This window comes from Geotrypetes seraphini, chromosome 3, assembly GCF_902459505.1.
Source record: "Geotrypetes seraphini chromosome 3, aGeoSer1.1, whole genome shotgun sequence".
In the NCBI taxonomy this organism is placed as follows: domain Eukaryota; kingdom Metazoa; phylum Chordata; class Amphibia; order Gymnophiona; family Dermophiidae; genus Geotrypetes; species Geotrypetes seraphini.
The window spans coordinates 125,529,680-125,543,560 of record NC_047086.1 but is presented as its reverse complement, the minus strand read 5'-3'; the positions used below and the strand labels follow the sequence as shown (position 1 = coordinate 125,543,560).

Genomic DNA, 13,881 nt, shown 5'->3' with positions numbered 1-13,881 from the left:
CAGATGAAGATCAGAGTGGAGAAAGTAGAACAAGAGCAGTAGCAATGTAAAGTGGATCATGTGATCCTAAAAGCAACAGAAAAGCAGATGATAGACTTTGAGACCAGGTCAAGAAGACATAATATAAGAATCCTGGGTCTAAAGGAGGGGGCAGAAGGAAGAAATATATCTTTTTTGGAGGAAGTAATTCCAAAAATATTTCCCCTCAGTTTAAAAGTTCCACTTGAAATAGAGAGGGCACATAGGATCCTGGGAAGAAGACCACATGATCAGGCAAGATCTATGCCAGTAATTTTATGCCTACTAAGCTTCCAGCACATTTTGGAGATCCTAAAGGTGGCAAAAGAAACAAAAAATATATCTTATAAGGATTCAAAACTTATGTTCGTCCCGGACTTTGCAAGAGACAGTGCTGCTTCGTAAGCAATTCCTTCAACTGAGGCAACCATTAAGGGAGCTTGGGGCAAAGTATGGGCTTTATTACCCTGCTCTGATGAGGATTACATACAAGGACAAATTTTACCAGTCTGAAGACCCTGAAAGACTGAAGGAGTTTTTGTATAATCAAGAAACACCAATGAACTGAATGATCAACCCTGTCAGTGGAAACTGTGTTTTTATTTTTATATTGATTTTATGTGGTTCTCTGAATTTAAGAGAATTAAAGAAGAGTTTTAATGTTTTTGGTTATAATTTATTTTTAATATTTGGAATCGGACGTCTTAACTGACTTTAAACTGTAATGGAACTATGTGAGCAGTTTTTTTTTCTATTCAAATAAAAAAGAGAGGATGCTATACTTAAATAGAAGGTGCAGCTCATTATATTAATCATATGTAGATTTATACCTGATGTCAGAGGTGGTTAGTGATGATGGAAGAGGTGGGCAGAGCAATAAGTGCGGCCTTCAACTGTCTTCATTCTATTCTGGGGCCTGTGATTCTATGAGCCCACTTGTTTAGGCCTCTTCTACCTGCAGATTTTACTCACAGTTTGATGGGCCTGTGGCTGCTGCCTTTGATGGAGATCCCGGTGGACGCGGGAGGGTGAGTGCAGCTTGATTTGGGGAATCGGGGGCGGGGCTGTCGTAGCGGATGCACCCTGGAGATTTGCCTTTCTTTCACAACTGCCGTATCCATCCGCTCCATTGCTGTTAAACTTCTGCCCAGCTGAACGCTTCCTTCCATCCTTCCGCCTATTCAATTGCGGGAAGGCTTCGATGATCTGGAATCGCGACACCACTGCTTGTTCCTTCCCCCCTCCCTCTCCTCCTCCTCCTCCCATGTTGAAGGGCGGCCAGGTGCAACACACAAGCAAGCGTCCAACGGAGAAGGCCCAACACGCACGCACGCGGGCAAGGCCCAGGCCTCATACATGCTTCTCAGCTGAAATAACCAGGACGTGACAGTGGCAGCAGAAGCAGTGGCAGAGACTCATGGTGGAGCGTCCAAGCAAGCCGAGTTCACGGTCCCTGGCGATGGCCTGGCAGTTCCATGGCTACCTGAGCCCTCCTCATCTTCCTCCTCTTCCGAGAGTCCGGCCCAGGGGCGAAGCAGAATCCAAGTCCCTGCTGTGCCTTGCATGTCCGTGTCCTGGCTCCAGGTGCGCAACAGTTCCTCAGCGTCCATGCCGCCACACAAAGGCCGCCATCACCGCCGCCGAGGGCGAGGCCTATTTCTTCTATATGCTTTATTATTTTTCACATTCAAATGTGAGAGAGTTGTGTGGTCCTAAAGAGAAGTTGTAGTTCAATATTATTAGGAGGATAAGATTGAGGATGTCAGGAAGATTGACTGTGTCATAGGAACACATACAATGGGCCCATTAATACACAATGTGTCCTGTAGTTATGAATTATAAGTAGATTTAGGACAAAATGTTTAATTATTCATTTTTGGTGTAATGGTGAGGTGGTTAAATTAATTAAATCCATTGGTTCAGGCAATTTCATTACTTTAATGAATTTCCATATATGTAGAAATTGTATTTATTTTGTTATTATACTTCAATATTTATTTATTCATCCTTTATGAATATGTATTTATTCAGATATTTATAAAATACTTTTGTCTTGTGGGGTTGATTAATTTTAATTTCATGGGGAGAAAAAAGAGGTTTTTAGGGTATTGAAATATTCATTTTATGAATTTTAAAAGTTAATTATTTTATAGATTAATTACTTTGACACCCTGGGACCTTATATTTAAGAACATAAGCAGTGCCTCTGCTTGGTCAGACCTGAGGTCCATCATGCCCAGCAGTCCGCTCACGTGGCAGCCCATCAGGTTCAGGACCTGTGTAGTAGCCCTCTATCTATACTCTTCTATCCCCTTTTCCTTCAGAAAATTGTCCAATCCCTTCTTGAACTCCAATATTGTACCTTGTCCTATCACTCCCTCTGGTAGCGCGTTCCAGGTGTCCACCACCCATTGGGTGAAGAAGAATTTCCTAGCATTGGTTCTGAATCTGTCCCCTTTCAATTTTTCCGAATGCCCTCTCGTTCTTGTAGTTGTCGAAAGTTTGAAGAATCTGTCCCTCTCCACTTTCTCTATGCCCTTCGTGATCTTGTAAGTCTCTATCATATCACCTCTAAGTCTCCGCTTCTCCAGCAAAAACAGCCCCAGTCTCTCCAACCTTTCAACGTACGAAAGGTTTTCCATATCTTTTATCAAATGTGTCGCTCTCTTCTGAACCCTCTCGAGTATCGCCATATCCTTATTAGGTACGGCAACCAATATTGGAAGCAGCACCATCGCCCGATACAACAGCAGGCTAACTTCTTTCGTTCTGCTTGTAATATCTTTATTGATTATTCCTAGCATTCTATTCGCTTTCTTAGCGGCCACTGCGCATTGTGCCGACAGCTTCATTGTCATGTCCACCATTACCCCCCCAAGTTCCTTTCTTGGGAACTCTCACTCAATAACAGCCCTCCCATCGTGTAGCTGTACCTCGGGTTTCTGTTACCTAAGTGTATGACTTTACATTCCAATATATGTTCCTAAAACTTCAGATGTTAGGTCTCATTGTTATAAAGGTGTTTAATAGCTTATTAGAGGGGGTATTGGTATAGTTGTGGGCAATTTAAAGGGTATTCATTGGTCATATCATTAAAATGTATTTCCACATAGGTAGGGAATGAACTTTATGTTGTTATAATATTTATTATTTATCCACTGCTTAGAGAATAATTATATATTTATTTTGGTATTCATTAAATTTTTTAGTTTACAGGGGTTGATTAATTTTAATAATAAAGGGGAAAGTAATGAATTAGGTTGCCTGGGGGAGGGATATGGCTGCTAGTCTAAATATATGTCTTCAAGTAATCGTATGATAAGGGGATAGGGAATTGGGAGGGAAAGGGGAGGTGTTTTGGACGTATATTGAACAAAGGATGTATTTACATGATGTATTTGGTATACTATTATGGTTTTTCTTCTCTGAAATTTTACAATGAATTTTAAATTGTTTTCTCTAAATGTTAATGGCCTCAATCATCCTGTTAAAAGGAAGAAAACACTCAATTTTTTAAAGCAGCAAGGTGCGGATATATGTATGATACAGGAAACTCATCTGACTGTGGAGGAATCTAAGAAACTGGAGGGTGGATGGGTCAAGTTATACCACCATCCCCCTATTCAACCATTCCTCCCCACTCATGATTATAAACTTTCTATCATATAGTTTCTCAAGTTTCAAGTTTATTTCAAATTTGATAAAAACGCTTATAAAAAGAATTTCTAAGCGAAGTACATAGAAATGGGGAATACCAAAAAATTAAGATTAAAACAGACTTAACAAATATTGTTACTTATCTAAACTGAAGAGCCCTATCCTATTTAACCTTTAATCATAAGGGAGAACAATCCCTTTTATCACTCTTGTCTGAACCTCTTCTAGTTCCACTATAGCCCTTCTAAAATGGGACAACCAAAAGCGCATACAATACTCAAGGTTAAGTTATACTGTTGATTATACAGAAGCATAATGATATTCTAGCAACCAACTCTCAAGAGTCTGCAATGTCAAATTTCTCTTGAATAATTCCACCTTTCTATTTGCTTTTGTTTTGCAGCAACAGGAGACTAGGCTGAAAATTTCAACGTATTGTCCAATGGCTCCAAGATCTTTTATTTTGGGTGGTGGCTCAACCTGGAACCCAGTATTTTGTACCTATAACTGGGATTATTTTTCCCTGCACTTGCCCCCACTGCAAAAGAATCTTGTGAGCTTAGGAGATTTGGCACCTAAATAGCAGAAAAATTAATCATCTTCTTTTTTGATCATTTGTGAATACATCAAACAAGACAAGTTCCTCTACAGACCCTTGGAGCACTTCACTACTGACCTTTTTCAATTTGGAAAACTATTCTGTACTACTTGACCTCTATAGGAATCAGCAATAGCGCAGACTTGTGGGTATCTGTACAAGACTGTGGGGTGTTAGGTTAAGCAGGAAAAATGTTAACCTCTGAACAAGTCAAACAAATGCAAATAAAGAGCTTACCTTGTAGCTTGCAACTGCCATTTTAGACAGACCATCAACATAAGGGCCCAAGACTTTATGTTCTCTCACTTTTAAGGACTGACGGCTTCTGATGTGCAGAAGAAAAGGATAAAATTAAAATAATTTCAGATGTAAAAATTGTATGTGGTGGTGCCTAAAAAAAGGGGACCAGTGTAAGAAATAACTACGGCAAAATGGAAACAAAGTCTTTGTAGTAAATGCATCAAATTCCAAGTTTTCAAATATTGCTAGAAAATTACAAAGTTATCATTTATGCTAATAACCTGAAAGTCTCTCAAAATGATTCTCTCTTTGCCTACCTAGAACGCCTGATTATTAAACAAGATGCTGTTTCTCCTCTACACATTCTTTTATTCTATTGTTCTCCAACACTTCCTGCCAATCAATGGAACCTTTGCCTACAAGCAATTTCTGAACCCTCAATTCACTTTCCCAATCTACTTATTTTAGGAGATGTCAATACTCATTTAGACGATCCCAACTAGTGCTGCCCAATTTCCGACTCGAATCAATTCGTTAAAAAAAAAAATCGGCTTCCCAATTCAGTGACTGACTCTTCCCCCCTAAAGCAGGAGTGGCAGTGCTCTTGCTGGCCAGTCTCTGCTGCTCATGCTTTAGGGGGTGAGGGGGGAGGGTCTTCAGCATCTTCCCTCCTGGCTACAGCGCAGACAGCATGGAAACTAACTATCACAGCAGCCCTAAAGCAAGCGTAGGCCCCGCCAGCAGAGACTATATGACCACCACCACCTTTAACCCCTGGGGATAGAAAGAGCTGCAGAATTGCAAATGCTTTTTCGGCCGCATCTGTACCATGCAGAGTGCTCTCCTTAGAGCAGATTCTGGAAGTGGACCTTGTGGAACCCGCCCTATAGTCTGGCCTTACCACGTAGCAAGCGGCCGCTCTTGCCAGTGAACATCGTCAGATACTCCATGGCGGTGGTGAAGGGGGGACATCAAGGTGAGAAAGTGGGAATGAGCTTAGAAACGAGAAGAGTTCCCGAGACCCGGACAGACTCAAAACAGACTGCGATTGTTGGTTAATAAGCTGAAAGTGATAGCGTGCCCATGTTTCTGTAACTACCGCCGACTTCGTTTCTCTCTTGCTACCATTCCATGTCTCACGCACAAACAGTACAGTAGAAGGAACAAGATAAAACCAGGATTTCCAAGAGCATGAGACACAAACTTTACTTACGCCGTCCCACCACTTCACCCTTTAAGAGAATGCCATCTCCTGGCCCGTCTCCCCCTCCCCTCCCCGGAGGAATAGAGAAACTCCAATCCTGCTGTCAACAAAAGTCAAGCGGCCACCCCTGCCCATCTGCGCTCCAACCTGTCAGACTTCTCAGAAGCCTGAGGCCCATGTAGCCCCCTCCCCCCGGTTTCTACACAGGGGTGAAGAGGGGAAGATGTTAAAACAAACAAACAAAAAAAAGTAGAGAAATCTCTCTTGTGCCCACCACTTCCCTCTTTCGGGATGACTTGGGCTTGGCCGGTATCTGACTTCTCCAAGAGGTGTATGTTTATCATTTTCTAACAGCTGCTCTCCTGTAAGTGGTTGCAGAAGATGGGGCATGTAAATTTTGTCACAGTATAGTAGAAAGTTCATTTATGTGTGCGGCAGGAAGAAGCTTGGTGCAAAGCCAGGGCCTACTACTGTGTGTTCTAGGGCTAGGCGAACCCTCAACTATATCTGGTTTCCCACAATGATTCTCAATTAGTTGTCAGATCTCTAGCCTAGCTCATCTGCTCCTTCCTCCAAGATTTGGAAAACTGAGCTCCACAATCTTTATCTCTCTAGGATAGTTCTATACAAAAAAACATAATTAGATGGATGGTTAGCATGGAAAAAGAAGGAGACCCTGATCAGAAGACAACCAAAGCCTGGGACCAACATGATTTGCATAATTACCAGACAACAAAAGATAGAAAAAATAATTTTATTTTCTGCGTTGTGATTACAATGTGTCAGATTTGAAAAGTGTATCCTGCCAGAGCTGGTGTTAGACTACGAACGTGAGCTAGGATGAGAGAGAGAAAGAAAGAAAGAGAAAAAGAGAGAAAGAAAGAGAGAAAGAGACTTTTTTGTTTACACCACAGTGCCAGTGTGCATAGGAGAGGGCAAAGGGGGTGAAGAGGCTATAAAATAAACCCACCAGGATGTTTGTAAAAAAAATAATAAACAAACACCCAATTGAGCAGGAAAATCGAATTGAATCGAAAAATCAATTCAATAGGCAGAATCGAATCGAAATTTTTTTCCCTGAATCGGGCAGCACTAATCCCAACAACTTCTGGACTAAGCACTTTCTTGATTTTTTGTCCAATCTGAACTTTTTATCAAAGGATACATTTTCCTACATATAAGGCTGGACACACATTGGATTTAGTGATTACTCAACAAAATTCTATTTTCCCTTTCTTCCTCCTCTCTTTCCTGTTCAGACTATGCTTTAATTACATTTAACTAAGTCACCTTTGGCCCAAGACATCTTTCTCTCATTGACACTTTCACACTATCTAAAAAGTCTCTCGATGAACAAGTAGAAATTTGTCACTCAGCACTGGTTAATGGTCTAAACTAGTGCTGCCCGATTCAGGAAAAAAAATTTTGATTAGATTCTGCCTATTGAATTGATTTTTCAATTCGATTTTCCTGCCCAATTGGGTGTTTTTTTCAAACATCCTGTTGGGTTTATTTTATAGCCTCTTCACCCCCTTTGCCTTCTCCTAACCACACTGACGCTATGGTGTAAACAAAATAAACAAACAAAAAATACTTTTCCTCTCTCTGTTAAATCCTAGCTCATGTTTGTGGTCTAACAAAAGCTTTAGCAGGATATACGTTTCAAATCTGACATATTGTAATCACAAAACAGAAAATAAAATTATTTTTTCTACCTTTTGTTGTCTGGTCATTGTTCAAATCTTGTTGGTCCCAGGCTCTGGTTGTCTTCTGATAGCTTGCTTGCCAAGGTCTCCTTCTTTCTTCTTTCTCCACGCTAACCATCCATCTGCCATCTCTGTCCTCCCCTTCCGTTTCTCTTCCCTCCCCTGGAGGTCTGGCATCTTTCCTTTTTTTCATCTCCATCTACAGATCCACCTTTTCTCAACTACCCTTTCATCTAGCATCTCTCCCTTTCTGTAACTTTCATCCCTAAATCCCATTGTCCACCATCTCTCTCCCTCTCCTCTGTTTTTAGACCCCTTATTTCTTCCCCCAGAAGTCTGGCATATGCACGTCTCTTTCAACCCCCCCTTCCCTCCGTGTAATTCTACACCAGGGCCCCCTCCCCTGAACATATGCACCCCCCTGAAGGCCTGCGTATTCAATTTATCTCATTTCAGCACCTGCCCTGCAGAAGATCGCTGGCTCTAGCGATCTTTGCAAGCTGCCATACGTCGTCCGAGTTGTCTTCTCTCTGCCACGGTCCCGCCACTCCTCTGACATCAGAGAAGGGGCAGAACCATGGCAGAGAGAAGACAACTCGGACAATGTATGGCAGCTTGCAAAGATCGCTAGAGCCAGCGATCTTTGCTGAAATTAGGTAAATTGATGCGGGGAAGCCAGACATCAGCGGGGGAACCACTTCCCGACTGACTCTCCCCACTCGCCCTCTAAAGCAGGTGCAGCAGGCCAGTAAGAAGCAGCGCTGCCGCTCCTGCTTTAGGGGCGAGGGTCAGTCAACGAATTGGGAGACTGATTTTTTGTCGTGGTAAATCGATTTGAATTGTGAATCGGGCAGCCCGATTCTCAGCTTCCCCAGCCCCCCTGCCCGATTCTCAGCTTCCCCAGCCCGCCCGCCCGATTCTCAGCTTCCATCCCCAGCCCCCCTGCCGATTTCAGCTTCCATCCCCAGCCTCCAAGACTCACAAGCCCCCCTGCTGATTTCAGCTTACATCCCCAGCCCCCTGCCGATTTCAGCTTCCATCCCCAGCCCCCAAGACTCACCAGCCCCCCTGCCAATTTCAGCTTCCATCCCCAGCCCCCCTGCCGATTTCAGCCTCCATCCCCAGCCCCCAAGACTCACCAGCCCCCCCGCCGCCGATGCCAATTCTCAGCGCCCCCCCCCTGCTGATTCTCAGCCCTCCTGCCAGTTACCCTTTGCTTCCGAGGTCTGCTCGCTCCCCCATTGACGCTCCCACGTCCTTTCATTTCTTCTGATGTAACTTCCGGTTTCGCAAAACCGGAAGTTACATTAGATGGGAATGAGTCCGGCGGCCGGTGATGAAAAAAGAATTAACTGGAATCGGGGCTGAATCGGTGAGTCTGTTTTTTTACCAAAATGAACTGATTCAAATTGATTCACCTGATTCGAAACGGTGAACCGATTCGAATCATGAATTGGGCAGCACTAGTCTAAACCAAACATGGGCAACTCTGGTCCTCGAGGGCCGGAATCCAATCGGGTTTTCAGGATTTCCCCCATGAATATGCATGAGATCTATTTGCATGCACTGCTTTCAAAGCATATTCATGGAAGAAATCCTGAAAACCCAAATGGATTCCGGCCCTTGAGGACCGAAGTTGCCCATGTCTGGTCTAGACCATTGGTTCTCAAAACTATCCTATCCTATCCCAGCCAGTTGGGTTTTCAAGATATCCCTAATGAATATGTATGAGTGAGATTTGCATATAATGGAGGTAGGAGGAATGCAAATCTGTCTCATGCATATCTATTAGGGATATCCTGAAAGCCAGACTGGTGGGGGTTCTGCTTGACAGGTTTGAGAACCACTGGTTTAGACAGAATTGCACCAAAATTTATATCCTAGCATGCCTTGACTTAAACAAGGAATTTTGAAGACCTAACAAAAATGTATACTTGGCTCAGTTGTGCCCTGATAATTGTGCTCTCATCTGGATATGATACCAGCTTTTTCCCCTCCTCCTGTTCTGTTCACATTTATACTTTCGAGCATCCAGAAAAGATAAGGACAAAGTTGTGTTAAAGCTGAAATAACATAGCATTGAGGGCAACAGCTATGACATATGTACGAGCAAAAGTAAGCATTTCCAAGGAACCACAGAATACAAATCTAATTTCCCCAGATTGTAATTAAAATGTTAAATACATGACATAATATTTGCATCAGACTTTAAAACACATATTTCTATTTTAAACTCTTCAATTATGACCCAGTTGATCCTTGATCTCTGATCACTATATCATCAGAAGTCTAACATGGAGGGAGAACCCTAATAGAAAGTTATCTAGTTTTCTTTATAGAATTTTAACTCTTACCCTTTAGGGTCAAGAAGATCCCTGACTTTTTCATTGTAAATCTCCATGTAGGACACTTCCACTTTGAAACTCAGTTCTTCGTTCTCCTCTTTTTGTGTTCTCTCAAAAAGGGCACTGCAGAGTCTAGGAATTAATCCAGGATGATCAGCTGTGCCCATCATAGTGTAGGACTTGCCAGAGCCTGGAAAATTAAAATCATAATTAACTTTTTTTCTTTTTTTTACAAGCTAAATGGTTTTAGTGCTGTATTTGAAATCAGTTTCAACTTGGTCAAAATAGCACACACCCCACACACAAATAAGCAAAGAAAAACAAAGTCACTCACATGTTTTATTCCCTCCCCCATTTTTTTGTCTCTGGTCACTTTGTCTCTATGATGGTGTAATTCAGACTGTTATTTTTCTTTTAGTTTTTTTAAACCCCTGTTTCTTATACATTGTAAATCGTCTAGACGTAATGATAGGTGGTATATCAAATAAATAATAAACTTTAAACGTGATATTCTCTGAGGACAGCAGGCCAAGTACCACATCTGGGTGACATCTGACAAAGCCGAGTGCAGATGCTGACCAGCTCACAGAGCAAGAAGGAAATTCAAGTAGCATCCCACCATGAATGAGCAGGTGTCTTCCCACCTAATAAGAAAGTATAGGTTCCTCAGTAGAATAATCTCTGAAAGAATACAACTTCTAGAGGAGTAACCAGGACATTATTCTCTCACATCTGAGATCCCTAGCTTCCAGGCTCCACAAAAACAACAATAGTAGGACAATAGAGATTGGAAACGTTGAGGCCCTGAGATCATCAACATTATATTACTGTATATACAAACTAGCTGTGGCGATGCAGCCTGAAACAAAACTAACTCAGGTCTAGGGAAGGTGGAGTTGGATCTAGACAAACATTTTAGAAACTTGGTAGAAATGATCCAACTTGATAAAAATAAAGAATGACGACAAAAACAAAGGAAAATGACGGCAGGAAGGTACAAATTTTGAAAAAAATTTGAGACTCTGAGAATACTGAAGACATAGCATCTCAGCTACCGTATAGACTTGAATATGAGTCGATCCGAATATAATTTGAGACCACTCATTTTTCCCCAAAAAAGGATGTTGACTCGAATATAAGTCAGGTGGCTTAATATTCAAGTGCCCTGCCCTGCCAGGATCTGCACCCAGTGCTTCCTCCCTACCCTGTCAGGCTCTGCACCCAGCCCCCTTCCATCCATTCCATCAGGCTCTGCACTGAGTCCCCTTCCATCCATTCTGTCAGGCTCTGCACTGAGTCCCCTTCCATCCATTCTGTCAGGTTCTGTACCCAGCCCCCTTCCATCCATTCCTTCAAGCTCTGCACCCAGCTCCCTCCCTGCCAGGAATTGCACACAATCCCCGTCCGTCCCTCCCTCCCAGGCTCTCCACCCTGACTATCATACCTCCTCTGATGCTGGAATCCTTGTTGGCTCAGAGGAGTAGTGGGGAAGGAGCGAGCATTCTGTGCTCCTGCCCTGCTGCTAACCAGGTCGCTCGCTGCTGCGAGTTCCGGCTTCAGCCACTGAGCGGTACTGAACAGTTTGGTGCTGCTGCTGCTTGGCACTAAGCGGCTTTCTGAATAGCCAGGGGGGTGGGAGAATTAAGTTTGGCAGGGAGGTGGTTAGCAGCAGCAGGAGGAGTGGGCATTCCTCCTGCCGATTTCTATTGAAGTGCGGGGGGGTGGTTGCTTCAGCAGGAGAGATTATGCATCCCTCCTGCCCCTATTTTGGTACCAGGACTGGCGGGGGTGGGGTGGGGGGTGGTAGGCCTTTTTTTTTTTTAATGGGCACATCTGTGCTCAAAGAAAAAAAAGAATGAAAAACAGGCAGATTTGTCGGGTCTTCTGGGTCGGTAGTACCAATCCAAATCTGGCATGCAAGGTTAGGCCATTGATTGGATGGCTGGTTTTAATATTAATGACCTCATTTGCATGCCAGAATTGGAGAATGTACAACTGCATAGAAAATCATATGGTGAGCCATTTTGTGCATAGATCAACAAATACGATTGATTGTTAAATCGGTCAAATTGGTTTAGTGACGATTGTTAGCAATCGGAGACTTTAGTGCATCTAGTTCCCAGTTGGCAGCAGTGGCACAGGCCAATGAGAGAAAACCAGAGGCACTGTCAACATCCACATTGCCTAGTGGCCACCCATGTTAACCTGGACTCCACAAAAAATAAAAAAATCCATCCTAGCTATACTGTTATTACATATTTCTCCTTTCCCCTCAAGATTCACTATATTCACTCATTCACACCTCTCTAATTTCTTCCTCTAAACCTATCTCCCCCAACCTTGCTACTTCCAGCTTTTGGTTTTCCTTAACATTGCAGCTGGATTCAGTTTCCTTCAGCACTTTCATACCCTCCATTACCCTGCTACTATCTCCCTTCCTGCCTTTGAGGCATTAAGACTCTGTCCTAGATGCACTAAGAGGATCGTAAGTCTGTGTGGGTCTGCTCTGAATCGATTTTTTTTTTTTTTTTTGCCGATTCAAAAAGAGCTATTGATGCACTAAAAAGTTTGCATGCAAATGATTCACATGGAGGTTCGTCATATCACTGACTCTCCCGTCTGATTGATGGCTGTGACAGCAACTCTCACACATGCGCAGAGCTGGAAGGGGAAGCCATAACAGCTGAGAGGCAGGGGAAAGCCTCCTGCCACTCAGCTGTTCGGGGCAGGAAACCTTTTTTTTAATGGGCACAGATGCTATGCATATTATACATGCACAATATCTGCCTGATTTAAAAAAAAAAAAAAATCCCCCACCCCGGCAAACCGGCACCTTGGACTGACCACCATCCCCACAGCAGCAAAAACAGCAGGAGGAATGCCCAATTGGAGGGGCCTTAGGTATCTGAGCCAATCTGGGCCTTGGCCTCCTCCCTCTGTATCCCATGTGATGCGTGGGGAGGGGCCTAAGGCTCTGATTGGCTCAGACACCTAAGGCCCCTCCTAAGGCACCTAGGAGGGAAAGCCTACCATTTAGAATTGGCAGGCCTTGAAGGAGGAGGGACTGTGCTTACCTCCTCCTTCCAACAGACAAAAGTATGGGGGGAGTTTCTTGGGGGCATCCCTCCTGCTATTTTTTGGGGGGAGGGGATGGTTCAGGGGGGGCCTCCGTTGGCAGGAGGAAGTGGGTTTCCCCTCATACCAATTTTCTTTCACCTTGGGGGGAGTTTGAGGTCGGAGGGTTGGTTCATGATGTCAGTGCATCAGGGAGAGCAGTCATCAGCAGGGGTGGGTGCTTTTTTTTCTCTTTTTTCTAATGGGGCACATATTGTGCATGTATAACATGCACAGCATCTGTGCCCATTTTAAAAAAGGGCTAAAACAGGTAAGCGACTGGTCTTGACCAGTCGTTCTTTCTGATTGCTAAAAGTGATCACTTTTAATGCATCAGAAAGCAATGTTAGAGCATCAATTGCTCTACCAGTTTACATGGCATTTTTATATTAATGAGCTTATTTGCATGGTCGGATCGGGGAATGAACGATTATGCAGAAAACCACACTGAGCTGTTTTCTGAATTGGTTCGGCAAATGCAATCGCCGCTAAAGCTGTCAAAACAGATTTAGCTATGATCGCTGGCTTTATTGCATCTGGGTCCCTGTTTATTGAAAGCCACATGATAGCAGGAAGGCCAGAAAGCCACAAGAAGTAATTAACAGTTGCACAGGGCCAGGAGAAGCCACCATGGCCAATTTCAGTGGTAGCAGTGGATCAAGAGCAGTAAACATCTCAGTTGCAGCAATGCAAGGAAGAACAGCAGAAAGGCAAGAACTGCCAATGGTTGCCTTAGGGCTGGATAAGCTATGCACTGCAGGATAGAGGAACTGAAAAGGCACAACTGCCTTTGGAAGCAAATTCCATGGGAACTGCCATAGTACAGTGATAAACTGGATATCATGCCAACTAAAATATCTTACCTTGAAGTGAGGTCATGTAAAATGTCAAGGACGCACAAAATGTTATTTTAAGCTTTCCCTTCTTTAGTATTAAAAAGTTTTGTTAGAGAGCTCAAGTTTAACAGAGCTTAGCTAGATGTATTAAAAATTGAAACTT

General features: G+C 43.2%; 1 protein-coding gene across 3 annotated transcripts in view; it reads right to left on the bottom strand.

The window, feature by feature from the left end:
- Positions 1–13,881, bottom strand: part of KIF13B (kinesin family member 13B) — a 485,412-nt gene that overhangs the window by 348,990 nt on the left and 122,541 nt on the right. For all 3 annotated transcript variants that reach the window (XM_033935468.1, XM_033935467.1, XM_033935469.1), the window contains exons 6-7: positions 9,778–9,958; positions 4,511–4,598 (exon numbers count right to left, since the gene is read on the bottom strand). In XM_033935468.1, the coding sequence (XP_033791359.1) occupies positions 4,511–4,598; positions 9,778–9,958 (269 nt within the window). The remainder of the gene's footprint in view (positions 1–4,510; positions 4,599–9,777; positions 9,959–13,881) is intronic.